The sequence below is a fragment of the Octopus sinensis genome, linkage group LG30 (assembly GCF_006345805.1).
Source record: "Octopus sinensis linkage group LG30, ASM634580v1, whole genome shotgun sequence".
NCBI lineage: Eukaryota > Metazoa > Mollusca > Cephalopoda > Octopoda > Octopodidae > Octopus > Octopus sinensis.
In genome coordinates, this window is record NC_043026.1 from 685,813 (window position 1) to 702,632 (window position 16,820).

At 37.5% G+C, this 16,820-nt stretch overlaps 1 protein-coding gene across 1 annotated transcript; it reads right to left on the reverse strand.

Moving 5' to 3' along the window:
* Positions 1-553: 553 nt before the first annotated feature.
* LOC118768577 lies at positions 554-12,321 on the reverse strand. The gene is made up of 6 exons (XM_036515350.1): positions 11,798-12,321; positions 11,012-11,349; positions 7,140-7,318; positions 3,045-3,208; positions 1,587-1,750; positions 554-806 (listed from the first exon to the last, which is right to left on the reverse strand). Exons 2-6 carry the CDS (start codon positions 11,340-11,342, stop codon positions 754-756), a joined length of 891 nt encoding a protein of 296 aa, XP_036371243.1. The 5' UTR covers positions 11,343-11,349; positions 11,798-12,321; the 3' UTR covers positions 554-753.
* Positions 12,322-16,820: the final 4,499 nt, after the last annotated feature.

Here is a 16,820-nt window from a genome sequence, read left to right on the forward strand (position 1 = left end):
AAGAATATATATATATATGATTATAATGGTGGTTAATAGAAGTCAATAATTTAAGCGTGGTTCATGTTATAGAAACAGTGATGGCAGTAATGATTCCATTGTTGTTGCTTGAGTTTTAACAACGGACGACAATTCGCAGCTGCTGTGGTGGTCGATTGCTGTGGCGTAATGTGGTGCTTCGTGGTGGATGTTTTGGTCTTGTTTCTTTGGATACCGCGTGTACCAGTCCTTAGAGGGAAGCAGTTGAATAGAACAAAACAACAATGATGGCTGTGTGAAGTGGTAGGGTTAAGTCTCTGGAGTTGGTGTGCTGTTTAATAAAAGCTTTGGTTGTGACACTTGCAAAGATATCGACTCAGCCTGACGATGAGTATGGATATGTATATATACATATATATATATTATATGCATACGTATGTATATATATATATATATATATATATATATATATATATGTATATATATATATATATATATATATATATATTATTATATGTATATGCATACGTATGTAGCACGCCGGGCGAAATGCTTAGCGGTATTTCGTCTGCGTTACGTTGTGAGTTCAAATTCCGCCGAGGTCGACTTTGCCTTTCATCCTTTCGGGGAGGTGTGTGTGTGTGTGTGGGTGGGGTGGCATTGATCAGTTGAATTGTGAGCATTGGTGGTGGTCGACTTGGGATCGGCCGATAGCAACAACAACAACAGTTAACACTCAGAATAGCGCTTGGTGTGGATATCCTGCGATCGATATTAGTTCGATTTCATTCGAATGAATATGGCCATGGAATCAGCTGTTCCATATCCTGAAAGTAACAACATCACCATCATTATCATTGTCGTCATCATCACCTTCATCATCATCATCATCATCATCATCATCATCAACAACAACATCGTCGTCATCATCATCATCATCATCATCATCATCATCATCATCATCATCATCATCATCATCATCACACGTATACACACATACAGACAGAAGCATACCCCCTCCTCACAACACACACACATATCCTGAACCCAGTTAGCAACATATACTAATATGACAGAGGGGGGGAGAAAGGGAGAGGGAAAGACATTACATTTGTAGTATGAGGGACGAAGTACCATCCACCTTCCTCTCAGGTTCTCTTGCAGCGTGGACTTACATTTGAAAACACCCTAACCGCCTAACCCCTGGCCAAAACCTAAAGTTAAATTCCCTCTAGAACGTATGTCCACGCACGTCAGTAGAGCCCGACCACCCCGAAGCAAAGAGGTCCTACTTCGCTTTTACCTCATCCTCCACAACATATAACTAGAAGAGAGAGAGAGAGAGGGAGGGAACGAGACAGACAGACAGATAGATAGACAGAGAAGAAAAGGGCTGAGTGAACGGAAGAAGCATTAAAACGAGATAAACATTAAAACGCGTCTAATGTGAAATAAATCGGCGTCGAATGAGAGACGCTGAACAGACGGCGCCAAAATGGCCGTAGTTCCCTACGCCGCATACACAATAGACTCAGCTCAATCTAACTCACTGAAACTTCGAAACAGAAAGCCAAGATAATAAAATAGACAGACGACGAAATACTTACCGTTATGCCATATGGTTTTCGACTTTGTGTTGGAGTATAAGATTGCAGGGAAATAGCTTAATTTTTCCCAACCACATACATGGAATTTTTCATTAATAGACAACCAGCCGGTATCTCCGTGACATGCGTTATGAAAAGCTGACACATAGAATCGGCGGATCTTTCTGTAGAGAGAAAAATATAAAAGGGCTGGTTTCAGATCTTTTTGCTGTTTAACCTCCGCAATGTGCATTACTTTATCTGGAAAGGCATTTATTAATGTCAACGAAGTACAAAACTCTAATCTTCTGCTAAGTAAAATTCCCTGACTTAAATATACATGTTGTAGCGCTCCAGCCATTTCGTGAAGGCCTCATGAGTAACAGTTTTATGATCTTTTTGCAGCTGTGATAAAAATATCATATTGCTCTACCTTCGGTATTCGAATACTATTTTATCCACCTTGTTTCACAATTTATGTGCTTACTTGTGCATGTATGTATGTATGCATGTATGTATGTATGTATGTATGTATGTATGTATGTATGTATGTATGTATGTATGCATCTATGTATGTATGTATGTATGTATGTATGTATGTATGTATGTATGTGTATGTATTTGTGGGGGTTTATGTTTGAATGTGTGCACGTTTGTTCCCCACTATCGCTTGACAACCGGTGTTGCTGTGTTTACGTTCCCGTAACTTGGATGGATGGATGGATGGATGGATAGATAGATAGGTAGACAGAAAGACAGACAGATAGGTAGATAGATAGATAGATAGATAGATAGATAGATAGATAGATAGATAGATAGATAGATAGACAAGTGGGTAGATAGACAGAGAGGTAGATAGCTACATAAATATGTAGATAGACACATAGATAGACAGACAGACAGACAGACAGACAGACAGACAGACAGACAGATAGATAGATAGATAGATAGATAGATAGAGAGAGAGATAGATAGATAGATAGATAGATAGATAGACAGACAGACAGACAGACAGATAGATAGATGGATAGCTAGATAGATAGATAGATAGATAGATAGATAGATAGATAGATAGACAGACAGACAGACAGACAGACAGACAGACAGATAGATAGATAGATAGATAGATAGATAGATAGAGAGAGAGATAGATAGATAGATAGATAGATAGATAGATAGATAGATAGACAGACAGACAGCGTTTATGCAAACATAATCTTTAAATAATAATCTGTATATAAAAATTATTCGTGCAAAGAATATAATGCAAAATTTATTTTCGATTTCGAAAATAAATTCAAAATAACTCGTGACGAATGCTCTGTATGAGGAATTTCGGAGAGAAGGAAAAGAATTGAGAACATCCATCTTGGACTTAACTTTCATTTTTTCTTTTTCTTAAGCGGTTCTGAAAGGGATTAAATTTGAACCCGGAATCTAAAGCCAATTGAGTAATATGAAGTGATAATGATGACCTACCCAACGCCCGTTATTGAGAAATGATTTTGGGGGCTCGTTGCCAGATCGTCCCATGGGGAACTTTTCAGGTTTTTAGCAGAGAACCAGTTTTCAAGAGTTGTATTTCGTCCATTAAACACCATTGTTACTACGGCTGTTTCCTTTTTGTATAACACAAGTTTCACCTGAAAACAACAACAAAAAAATTTTTACATTGCAAGTTTTACATGCGCATGCCTGTTTGTATGTGTGTGTGCATGTGAATGTAGGTACGAGTATGTATGCGTGTATGTGTGTGTATATATATATATATATATATATATATATATATATATGTGTGTGTGTGTGTGTGTGTGTGTGTGTGTATATAATTCAAATAAACAAAACGGATACCTGCATTACCTCTGGATATCTTTGTTGCTTATTTTGATTTTAATCACCTTACTTTGAAATTGCATGGATAATACTATACTGAATTCTGGTGCCTCAACCTAAGTACCATAGCTATTCTTGCTGCAATAGTGACAACATGAAATTCTTCCGTCCTCTTGCTCGGTTAAAGTATTTAAGAAAAATTACATTAATATATGTTGTCTGTTAAAAATCAATATTTCTTGCAGCTGAAGATAGCGCTGTATTTAAATTGTTCTAATGACTATATTTTTCAATTAAATGGAGCTGCAGTACGACCTCCAATGCAAGACTACATGAGTCTCTAGTGACCTTTAACGAAAGAGAGTTCTACTGTTACGATCAAGAGACGAAGAGACAAAGTGTCCAATGAAAATAACTTGTCTCCTTCAGACCCAAGAAGGCCAGGCGAAGCAAGTCCAGTGGGAAGCTCATGATCACCCCCCTTCTACGACAGCAGTGGCATCATCTACGTCTACTGGATTCCCTCTGGCCAAGAGATCAAACAAGTACGTTGAGGAGATTTTGAGGGAGCCCACGAAGAGATTTCGTCGTAAACGTCCGGAGCCCTTCGGTTCCTGCCGGTAGCACCTTCACCAGTACAATGTACCAATGCACAATTCCATCCTGGTAATCAACTATGTTACAGAGAGGGCATTAAAACTGTCTTTCACCGTCTCTGTAATTTAGAACATGCTCCCTGTGACTTTCGGTAGTTCCCGAAGATGAAACACTGAAGTAGGACTTAGGGAGCAGTCGTTTTGAGGATGAAGGAGTGGATTTTGTAGACGGAAACTGAAAGAATCCCGTCGTATATATATAATATATGTATATGTTTGTGTCTGTGTTTGTCCCGCCAACATCGCTTGACAACCGATGTTGTTGTGTTTACGTCCCCGTCATTTAGCGGCTCGGTATGAAAGACCGATAGAATAAGTACTAAGCTTAAAAAAATAAGTCCTGGGGTCGATTTGCTCGACTAAGGGCAGTGCTCCAGCATGGCCGCAGTCAAATGACTGAAACAAATAAAAGACTATAAGAATACACACACACCCACACACATATATATACACACACATATGTAATATATATAACATTGATCAAAGTGTACAGTTTTATACATACATTACAGACGATCTAACCCATCGGTTTCTCAATAGGGGTTCAATGGTGTGTTAGGTAAGAGACCGATCTATTATGTAACCCCACACTCTACAAAGATATTTGTTAAACATCGAAATATGGCGACCTTTCTCGATTGTTGGAGGTGAACAGACACATCTAGCTTGTCGTTGCTTTAAAAAACATGACTGGCTCCTTTCAGTTTCCGTCTACCTTGCTGGAGGTGTTGCCAAACGACGAGAGATTTGGGGGAAAAACATATGGAAAATATGCGTATGCTTTAGGGCTGATGTTCGTGTAAAAAGGGAATGTTCGTAGTATTAATATACGTGCAGCCTTTTAGTGTATAGTGTACTCAAAAGTCACATAGGCAACTTAGTTCGTTAGTAAGTTCTGATTTTTACGTTTTATTTACAATCTTATAATGATATAATATAAGATAATAGAATGTTAAATGTTCATTCTGATTGAACTAGTACTTTTATGCCTTAAATTCTGCAATCTTCAGGTTCATGTAGTAGTGGTGACAGTCATACTTCACAATTTTTGACTGTAGCGAGATGATGAAATCTGTGCCTTAAATACAGCTGTGTGGGCTCCAGATTGCTAGGTTTGCAAACTGTATTCTGACCAATCAGTGTGTAGTATCACTCAATTATATATATATATAGGCGCAGGAGTGGCTGTGTGGTAAGTAGCTTGTTTACCAACCACATGGTTCCGGGTTCAGTTCCACTGCTTGGCACATTGGGCAAGTGTCTTCTACTATAGCCTCGGGCTGACCAAAGCCTTGTGAGTGGATTTGGTAGACGGAAACTGAAAGAAGCCCGTCGCATATATGTATATATATATATATATATATATATATATATATATATGCGTGTGTGTGTTTGTGTGTGTGTGTTTGTCCCCCTAGCATTGCTTGACAACCGATAGTGGTGTGTTTATGTCCCCGTTACTTAGCGGTTCGGCAAAAGAGACCGATAGAATAAGTACTGGGCTGACAAAAGAATAAGTCCCGGGGACGAGTTGCTCGACTAAAGGCAGTGCTCTAGCATGGCCACAGTCAAATGACTGAAACAAGTAAAAGAGTATATATATATACATACACAAACACACACACACACACACACACACCACACACACACACACATATATATATAAAACATATATAAACATATAAAAGAAATATTTTATAACCACTGGGCCATTGCGCCTCCATATATATATATATATATATATATATATATATAATATATATATATATATATATATATATATATATGCATATATATATGTATAAATAAAGGGCAAGTTTACGAAAATAAACAAAAGACGAAGGCAGGTGGAGTACAAACAAACAAATGTATTAGCATAGCGCTCAGGAATAGAAAAAGTCTTTTACGTTTCGAGCCTATGCTCTTCGACAGAAAGATACACTGGCAAAAACAAGGAGAGAAACAAGGAGAGAAAAAGATGCGTGTAGGAGCTAACTATCTATCATGGCGTCCAATATATTAACAATATATTATTATTACAAAGAGATAAGAGATAAAATTATATGTACTAGCAATATTTTTATATTAATTAGTGCTTGATATATCATTGTCTGCTAAATACAGCTTGTTGAATTAATCAACTAAAATTTATTCCCACCCAAAATGTGTAGCCCGGAGAGAACACACTGAAACGCTGAATTTAGTAGTTAGACATACAGCGGAAAAAACGCCCGACGACATGCCTTCTTAGTTCCATTAGAATTCTGTCTCTAAATTTGGCAATAAGTTATAGTTTCCCCCAGGTATAACCGCCTGATACTTCTTCAGTTTCTGTAGAAATTTTCCACGTTGATTTTGATCTGTCACGCTTGTCTCCCTTGGGATATTCATCGGACGGTTTGCCTGGTGTTATCAGAAAGAGGTTTTCACGAGATGTGTTCTAGCTAATCTTATTTACTGCCCTTAATCTGGGCTCTGATAGTTTTCTGGCTTCGCTCTTCCTTCAAGGTTTGTTTGTAACTCAATCTTGCCATATCACAAAAAGAATGACAAAATAATTCGAGAGCCACCGAGGTCCACATGCATTACTTTGTGCCGAGCTGAATAAGACTTTTACCAGTCATGTATCCTAAGGAGATTTCATCGATTTTGTCGTTTATTCACTCGTCATTCCCAATAAGGAAAGTCTTTTGTCTATGAAAAGGACGGGTAGCATAGCACCGTAGGCTGCAAACAGCAAGCTTGCTACGCATGCAAGATTCTAGGAGTTCCAGCAAAACCTATTATAAAAAGAATTAATAACAATGGTTTCAAATCTTTTCCACAAGGGCAACAATTTGGGGGAGGCCATGAATCTCACCGCGGTTTGCCGCAGATAAAATTCTTTACAACACTGCTTTGCCTTCCCAATAAATAATTTTTACAGGTCAAAAATGTGACACACATATATATTGCGCCTCCATATATATATATATATATATATATATATATATATATATATATATATATATTTGTTTATCAGTATTACTATTATTATGGAAATAATAATATGCATTTGTGCGCGTGTATGTGTATGCATACATACCTCCTCAATTAGAAGATAGTTCCAGTAATCCAGGATAGGATGCCGGAAGAAGCTGGGACAAAAGATACCTCTGCATTCGTCCACATTCCAGGTTGAAGGACTTCCTATATTCATAAATGAATCATATACTTTCGAACCAGCTCCCATTGATATGGCATAAGTTTTAATCCATTGGCTACCTGAAATAATTATAATAATACCAACAACAATAATAATAGTAGTAGTAGTAGTAGTAGTAGTAGTCATGATGATATAGGCTTCAAAACTCAATGCCAGTAACATAATTTCGGCAAAGAACTTGCGCACACTTTCAGAGTTGGGTATGGCGTTGGCATCCTGAACTGAAGAGAGGAGGAGGTATAGGAGATGGACAGGAAAACGAGAAAGCTTCTAAAGATGCATGGAGCCCATCATCCACGTACAGACACTGTTTGTCTGTATGCGAGCTGAGCAAATGGAAACCTTGCTAGTGTCGGGAATGATGGAGTATTGAATGCAGCGGAAAAAAAGTAAGACAAAGGAACAAATACAAAATGGACATGATAAAGCATAATTCAACAGGGGACTACACAATCATTTCCATGTAGCCAGAACAGAAGTTTTTGGAGAACACAGGGCAGCAATTTTGGGGAGGCCATGAATGGATTACATCGAGCCCAGTGTTGAACTGGTACTTAATATATCGACCCCGAGTGGATGAAAGGCAAAGTCGACCTGGGCGGAATTTGAACTCAGAACGAGTCAACAGGCGAAATACTTATTTCTTTACTACCCATAAGGGGCTAAACACAGAGAGGACAAACAAGGATAGACAAACGGATTAAGTCGAATATATCGACCCCAGTGCGTAAATGGTACTTATTTTATCGACCCCAAAATGATGAAAGGCAAATTCGACCTCGGTTGAATTTGAACTCAGGGCGTAGCGGCAGATGAAATACCTATTTCTTTACTACCCACAAGGGGCTAAACACAGGGAGGACAAACAAGGACAGACAAACGGATTAACTCGATTATATCGACCCCAGTGCGTAACTGATACTTATTTAATCGACCCCAAAATGATGAAAGGCAAAGTCGACCCCGGCGGAAATTGAACTCAGAACGTAGCGGCAGACGAAATACCGCTAAGAATTTCACCCGGCGTGCTAACGTTTCCGCCAGTTTGCCGCCTTCCCCTCTGAAAATATTAACAACTTTAAAAGAATTTTTCACCGATCTAGTGAACCAAATCATTGCAGTAAACAGTAAGTGTGTATGTGTATAAGTATGTATGTAAGTAACTAAGTAGGTTCGTATGTTTGTACCAACATAGTAGGAAACTGTCAGTTTTAACCATGAACCGTGAACTTTGGCTTTTACTTACAAGTATACTAGAAGAAAAGAAAACGAGTAGTCCACTTGATAAATGTCAAATAAATGAAGATGTTCACCTGCTAAAAAGAGTGATACAACGCACCACCTAACAGGTTCAAATCCAGCAAAATTACAACACTCGCCCCCTGCCTTAAAAACGTTTAGAAACAGTTAAAAATTTAAGAATGCCCATGACCGTTCTGGAGGTATTCTTACATGGTGTGAACGCCGAAAAGATCCGAGTTATATCTAGTTTGCAGCATGCTTTGACAGACGACTTTAAATTAGCTGCAGCCATCGATATAGTACCATTATATGGAGAAGTAGGAAGCCGAAGAGATTTAACCACAGATTTTGAAAGGAAGTTTTCCAAGCTTCCAGTGTCCAAGGGAGCTTTCAACGAAAAACCATTTATAGATATTTCTATCATCGACGCGTGCAACGCAGAGAGAACAGAAGCAACCGTACCAGTTTGAATTGATGCAGTAACTGAATATTTAGACCTGTATACTTTTGAATAATGATCAATCTTCTTGAATTTCCTACATTCAGTATTTCGAGCTGGATATTTAAGACGCTCATGTCTTGATACACTTCCACACCCGTAACAGTAGATCCAACGTTTTGATGTATTACTAGCCGCTGCACTAGTTTCCTCTAACCTTTCATTCCCTTCTAGTAAAATTCTAGTGAACCAAATTATTGTAGTAAACAGTAAATGTGTATATATTTAAGTATGTACGCAAGCAACTAAGTAACTAAGAACTAAACAACAATCTCTACTAATCTCGCGGTAGCAACAGCGAAGCAAAGTGAAGAAACGATGAAGTCGTCTTCAGGTGCCGAAGAGAGTGGTACGATGATGGAGGAGTGTAAAAAATGTGTTTGTAAATCTTTTTTCATACAAAGATGCCTCACCCCCACACCGTTATTTCGAAGGCTGTGGTTTAAAAAGAAAAATAGCAAAATCTCTGAAAAAATTTTCTTCCCAAATTTCTTTACAATCGTAATCTGTGCGTTTGGAGGGGATTTGTATAAATTTTCATTAAAACTTACTTATCTTCCTGAAAATTATAAGGGAGAAAAGTAGATCGTGTGAATTTTCCAACCCCACAGAAAACTTCTTTCTTATAAATCCCGACGCCACAACATTTAAGCGGTATTTGTAGAAAACTTTGTTAAAATGCATTTTTCTGGATGTCATGAAGCAACAAATTCGGGAGTGTATACATCTGTAGTGATGCCCTTTTATTTATACGATTTTTCCAATTCATGTTTATTTTATTTATTGTTTACAATACTCACTCTCTCACGCACTCACACACTACAAAGCTGTAAGAAGGGCTGCTGGATTGAAAGCTCTGTGTTGCTTTGAGGGGAAGGTAAAAATTGACAAACTGCTTCTCTTCTGTTGTTGGACTACCGTGATGTTTGTTTTACAGACAGAGATTATAACTGATAAAATAATTCCTCTCTCCTTTGCTCGACACACACGTCAAATTTATGTATCTTAATTCCCTCCTTAAGAGCGTTGTTGCTTCTGTGGGCCCGTAGGCATGGGTGTTGATAAATAATATTAAAGCAGATAGGTGATGGTTTCAAATCTCTTCCAGAGATTTAGATTTATATTTAATTTATTTCTCTTAAATGTGACATACGCGTCAGGTACGTACAAATATATGAATAACAATGATAGCTTGTATTAATGAGAAAAAAAGGAGAATTAACGTTATCAACACCTGTAACCGTAGTCCACCTATCTCTGGTGCTTTTCGTTTTCTGCGTGATACCTGAGGGTACTAACTAAAGGAAAACTCCCAAACAATTAGCCATCATGGATGATTAAAAAATGGATAGCAAAGATGTTCCTTGGTGAACAAGGTCCCCTGTTTTAGTACTGATATTAGAATGGAATTTGGACTTAAGAAATGAGGAATAATCTATTTAAAAAGAGACAAAAGGGGACACTCCCTAACAGGGATTGAAGTACCGAACAGAGACTTAATGAAGCAAATTGAAACGGAAGGATGCAAATATCTTGGTGCACTAGAGTTCAACGAGATAATGACATAAGCGATGAAAGACCAACAGAAGATGGAGAATTTCCGAAGACTGGGGTATGTGTTTCGCTCAAAATTGAATGAATGCAATAAAATCCAAGCAGTTAATACGTGGCAATAGCATCACTTCGTTATGGATCGGTAATTATAAAACGGCAAAAGAGATAAAAGAAAAAAATGAATAGCATGACCAGAAAAATGTTGAGAGTACACGGAGCCTTCCACACGAAGAGTGATACCAATAGGCTGTACTCGTCCAGAAGAAAGGGTGGGACAAGTTTGATCTGTTGTCAGGACTGTATCGAAGCAGAGGAAAATGGCCTAGGATGGTATATAAAAAATGATCTATATACACGCAGAAGAGAGTCGATTCATATGAAAAAGAAAGTTATCTCGGCGGAATTAATCATAATGATAATGAAAAAAAAATAATAATAGTAATAATAATTCACTTACTTCTGTAGAAGGACATCTCGTTGCTGTCATTCGTGCTGACAACTGTCATGATATTTTTCGGTGAGTAATTCTTACAAACACGGCTGACATTGTTGTAAGTGAAGAATTCCGATTGGCTGCTTAGAGAAATCGCGGCACATTTCAGTAGACATTGAGTGGAGGAGAATTGTTCTGTCGGAGGTTCCTGAAGGTAACGGTAGGAATACCCAGGAGCCAAAGATCTGTAGCTGCCTGTATAAAATTGCTGGTTTGAGGTAACGGTCAGAATTGTAGTAAGGGTTAATAGCAGCACTGTGGTCACGGTTGGAATGGTAGAAGGAAACTGGAACATCTTGGCTCTAGAATCAACAGAGGACTATTCATATAAATATTTGTGTGCGTGCGTGTGTGTGTGTGCGTGCGTGTGTGTGTATGTGTGTGTGTGTGTGTGTGTGTGTGTGTGTGTGTGTGTGTGTGTGTGTGTGTTAGAAGATGAGGGAGAAAATTTAGAGAGAGAAGGAGAGGAAGGCAGAATTCAAAAGTGGGAGAGGTAAAGAGAAAGAGACTGTAGAGAAATTGATAGAGAGATAGAAATAGGGAGAAATAGATCCTGGTATAAGGAGACAGAGAAAGGGATAAGGGGACAAATGTAAAAAGAAAGATTAACAGATAAAAGAGAGTGAGAGTCATCGGAGAGAGAGTGAGAAACATAGAGAGAAGTAGAGGAGAGGAGAGCATAGAGAGGGGAAGAGAATAGGCTCTCTCTCTCTCTCTCTCACACACACACATGCACAAATGTAATCTTACCTTTGTTGTGGGTAGACGCAGTGATTTTGCTATTCGTGGGCAACGAGAGACGTCAGGTCTGTCCACTATGACCGTCCAGTCATAAAATATGAAGGATGTCCACAAATGCCGCTTTCAGAATTACCACAGAAGTCACCACTGTCTGTAGATGTCAAGTGAGGACCCCTACGAATGACAATATTGTTCACTGCATTCAAATGATACAGAGGCCGACTTATCCTTTTTTCCTTTCAGGCTCAATAAAACATGTAGTAGCTGAGCAGTGGGGTTCATATGATCAACTAGCCCTTTCCTACAAAATTTCAGACCTTGTGTTTATAGTAGAAGGAATATTATCTTCTGCTTCCAGAATTACCACAGATGTCGGCACTGTCTCCAGATATCAATCCAGAGTTCCTACAGATGACAATATTACCACTGTCTCTACAAGTGAAACCGGAGCGAAGGTTTTCGAACTGTTCACTGATAGCAGCACTGCTCGCTTCTGTCACCAGTATCAGCAGATACGACAACTCTGTATAATGGTCAATAACATACACAGTGAGAGCAACACTGGTCATTAATCAAGTAATGCTTTCACCCACACGAAACTAAACTAGTGTCTAACATGAATACGAACAGTCACACTTCACTGAGCACATTAGATACCTAAATGCACATTCGATGGGATGTGTTCGATATTCTTGTTGGTCGTGTCAGTGGTGTTGGTGCGTTTGATGTGACGCATATATATATATGTGTATATATATATATGAAAAAATAAGTCAAAATAGAAAATGCTAAAATAATTTTATAGTGAACATTTCAGTACCGGTTTCGGTCATTTTGAGACCTTTTCAACTGTAACGATTAAATAATTAAATTTAGAAAAATTAGAAGAAAAGTTTTTTTAAAGGAATATTTCTATAGTAGTGTTCAGATATAAGTGGCATTCTGCCTTTCTCTGACTCCCTTGTTTGCACTTGTGTGTTGGAGGTCGTTGTGAATTCTTGGTAGGGTAGAAGAAGAAGAAGGCTGATGAGGAGAGAGGGTGGGAAAATCTGGGAGTGCCCTGATGGTCGTATTTTGAATGGTCAGTGGCGGCTAGCAGTCGCAGTTCAATTCAGGAGAATATTTCTATTGAAATGCTTGTTTATGGAATTTGCGTAGGTGTTATACTAAAAAGCATTTGTGACAAAGTTAAGAGGTAGAAGGTGGAGAAGTAGAAGAAGAAGAAGAAGGTGAAGAAGAAGAAGATGACGATGTTGATGATGATGATGATGAAGAAGAAGAAGAAGGAGAAGGAGAAGATGATGATGATGATGATGGTGGTGATGATGATGACGACGATGATGATGATAATGATGATGATGAAAAAGAAGAGGAAGAAGAAGAAAAAAACAGAGAAGGGAGAATATGAATGGGTGAAAGTAGTGAGGTGTTGTATGACTTGAAGTTGGCATGTTATGGATTATAGCTGTGATTTTAGCTGTGATTAGTAATGGATTCTTTGGAATGTAATATTTGTGTGTGAATATTTCTTTTATTCTAAAGTTGAGGTATATTAATTGTTTGTCGTAGACCCGTTAAGAAGTGGCCTGTATTTTGTAATAAAGAGAGTTTCTTTACTTATTCGTTGTCTCGCGGTTGTATCGTCCCTAAATTGGTAGAGGGGGAAAATCCTGAAGCTTTGTGTTTTTTTGTTGGCGCAAGTATCTATGTGTTGGCTAAAAGCTATTTTTCTGTTTTGGGGAATTTTTATCTGGGATCTGTGCAGGGCCATTCGTTTACGCAAACTATTTTTTGTTTGGCCTATGTACTGCTCTTGACACTCGGAGCAGGTTAGTGAGTATATTAGGTTCTCCGAAGCACATGTGAAGTTGCTTTTCACTGTAAACCGTTGTCCCTGTTTGAAGGAGAACTCTGATCCCTCAATTAGATAGTCGCATATCCCGCAATTGGGTCTTCCACATTTTTTTACTGTCGGCTTCTGTGTTATATATATATATATATATAAGTATATATATTATATATATGTAAATGTGTGTGTATATCTATGTATATATATACATATATATACGTATATATATATGTATATATATGTATATGTATATATATATATATATATATATATATATATATATATATTATTCAAAGAAATTCCGACTCTGTTTTTTATGCTTTATTTATATTCTTTATAATATTAAAGTAGAATATAGAATAAGTGTCACGTGACAACTTGTTTGGGCTGCCTGCTGGAGCCTAGCGGCAGGTATTTAAAGGGAAAAAATTGACAAGTCAGTCAGTCAGTCACCGGCTGACACTCGCTGAAGATACATCGAAGAGGCCAGGGAACAGAAGAAAGAAGGAGAAAGAGGACATGCACCCAACACCAGAGCTGAAGACACCTCCGAAAAGACGGGGGCCCCGCCACGTCAAAACCGTAGAGAAATAGGGGCCGAAACTGGACGTGGTTCCTCCTGATGATGATTGAACTAACTGGATCCTATAAAGGAGCTGTTGTGGTAGCAGACCACGAAACACGGTTGTAATTCCCTATATAGTAAAATGAAATAAAGTATTGAATAGATGAAATGTTGAATATAAAATATTTGGGGACTAGTATACTTTCATGCGTTATATATATACTTATATATATATATATATATATATATATATATATATATATATATATATATATATATAGATAGATAGATATAGATATATAGATATATGTGTTTATATGTATGTAGTATATATATATATATATATGTTTGTATGTATGTATGTATATGTTTGTGTGTATGCGTTTGTCACTCCAACATCGCTTAACAACCGATGCTGGTGTGTTTACGTCCCCGTAACTTATCTACATATACATCGTAGATAAAAAGAAAGAAAAAATAAAGAAAGGAGAAATGAATTTTCTGCAAGGGAAGTAAATTGGTGAGGGCCATAGGAGGGATTAATTTACGTTAAGTTTAAGACGAGGGAAGGGTACCAGGAACGGAGATGAAAAAAAAAGGGAAAAACGCAGGCGGATGTTGTAGCCATTGACTTAACAAAAGATGAGATGGCCACATTTGGAATTATGTAAGTCATAGATCAGAGTTGATCTGGTGTTTGAGGAACTTCACAAACTCTTGCTCACTTCACAATGTAAACACACACACTAATCTTAACATCTATATCCCCTTATCATAATACATACGTTCACAGGCAAAACAGAATGCGATAGAAAAAAATTAAACACTTACTTTCACTGGGGTTGAGGGCCGCCCCTACGCTCTTTAGGTGGTTATGTGAGGAGCTGATGACAGGATTGTTCATTAATGGCACAGCTTTTCTCTGCCCTTCCTGCCGTCTTCTACTGTAAATATTTTCTTCTATTACCAACTGTAGGGTCTACAGATATCTAGGTTCTTTACAAATGCCAGTACTGGTCACTGCTCTCAGTCCTATGTTTTCTTATCATTATTACTTACAGATTCTGGTATGACCCTAAATGAATAAAACACAGAGGCTGTCCACTGCTGTCAGTACCATCCCATCAGATAAAGCTCGTTTACTTGTATGCCAGTATTTCTCTACTGAAGTGAAAACAAAAGCTTTTCAAAACGCCTCGTTTGCTCGTTATGTAGGAGAAAGTCCTTGAATTAAGAGAGACGTGCGCTTCACAAAAGATATAGAAAATACAGCTAAGTAGATACTGAAGGAGTTCTGATGTTAGTAACGTCGTTGCTGCGCTTTTTGTGATGCTGGCGTTATAGTATTAATGCCAGGTGACTGGATCTTTTGATGTTGCTGTTTCACGTCGTTTCACTCAAGGCATCTATTGTAGAAATGCATTCAAATCCATCAACAAAGCTGGTGCAATGAGTACATAGATCTGAACCAGTGCACAATCAATTTTAACAACTGATATTTGACATATCAAACGATTTTTCTGCATTTTATGACAAATGCAGGCACAAACACACCGGCCTCCAACTTTTTCCATTGATCTTACAGACATAAAAAGAACAGTTTTCACCAGTTTCTCACTACATGAAACATGGAAATTTTTTTTTACATGAAACATGGAAATTTTCGGTGCATGTTTATTATAAAGATAACACAAACCCCTACTCACTCGAACATGCACACAGATAGATGGCGATTCAAAACATCCTGGCCATTGACTTGTAATTCGATGTTATACTTAATTATGGCTGAGTCTAGGTACACAGATAAGCTATGTATATATGTATCTGGTACTGATGAAGGGTAAGACCCTGAAACCAATACTGGTCTACTGGTCCTGCCACCACTGGAAGGGAGGTGTTCGATCCCTAGCGCGCAATATATCGGACACAGATATTGTGTCATGTTAACCATGTTGAGGTGGCAACAAACATTACCCACACGCGCACACATATATATATATACATACATATATGTATACATACATATATACATGCATATATATATATATATGTGTATGTGTATATATATATATATATATATATATATATATATTATTATTATTATTATTATTATTATTATTATTATTATTATTATTATTATTATTATTATTATCATTAGGTAAGTTATTTCCGAGTTCACAGGGGAAAGAAATTCAATTTAGTAGAACTGAAATGAATTTCTCGCTGTATTACATACATATATAGGTTTATGAGACAGAACCACCTTCAAGCAACTCAAACAACATTGAACGACATTATCTATGATGGAGAAATATAAGATTAAATTTTATCAAATTAATATCTACAAATACTATTCTAAGTCATATATTAAATTATATAGACAACGCACGTTTCATGACAATATATCTATCGGTATTGCTGAAATAGAAATTCAATACCATATCAATCCGACTATTTGTGTATGTGTCTCTTTACTAACGATCAGTTATCAAAATAGCTGATCTGCTGTTGTAATGAATCAGTGTACAATTAAATGAACGATTTGATGATGTACCTGTCTCTGTGTTCTTTATTATTGTTTGCAAGTTACATTCCTAATAATCTTCATAATCCAGGGA

Coding starts and splice junctions, on each gene's coding strand:
- LOC118768577 (XM_036515350.1), bottom strand. CDS start 11,342: ATGTTCCAGTTTCCTTCTACCATTCCAACCGTGACCACAGTGCTGCTA. Junction 7,319..11,011: donor CGAGATGTCCTTCTACAGAA/GTAAGTGAATTA, acceptor TAATTATTTCAG/GTAGCCAATGGATTAAAACT. Junction 1,751..3,044: donor TTCTCAATAACGGGCGTTGG/GTAGGTCATCAT, acceptor TTCTCTCTACAG/AAAGATCCGCCGATTCTATG.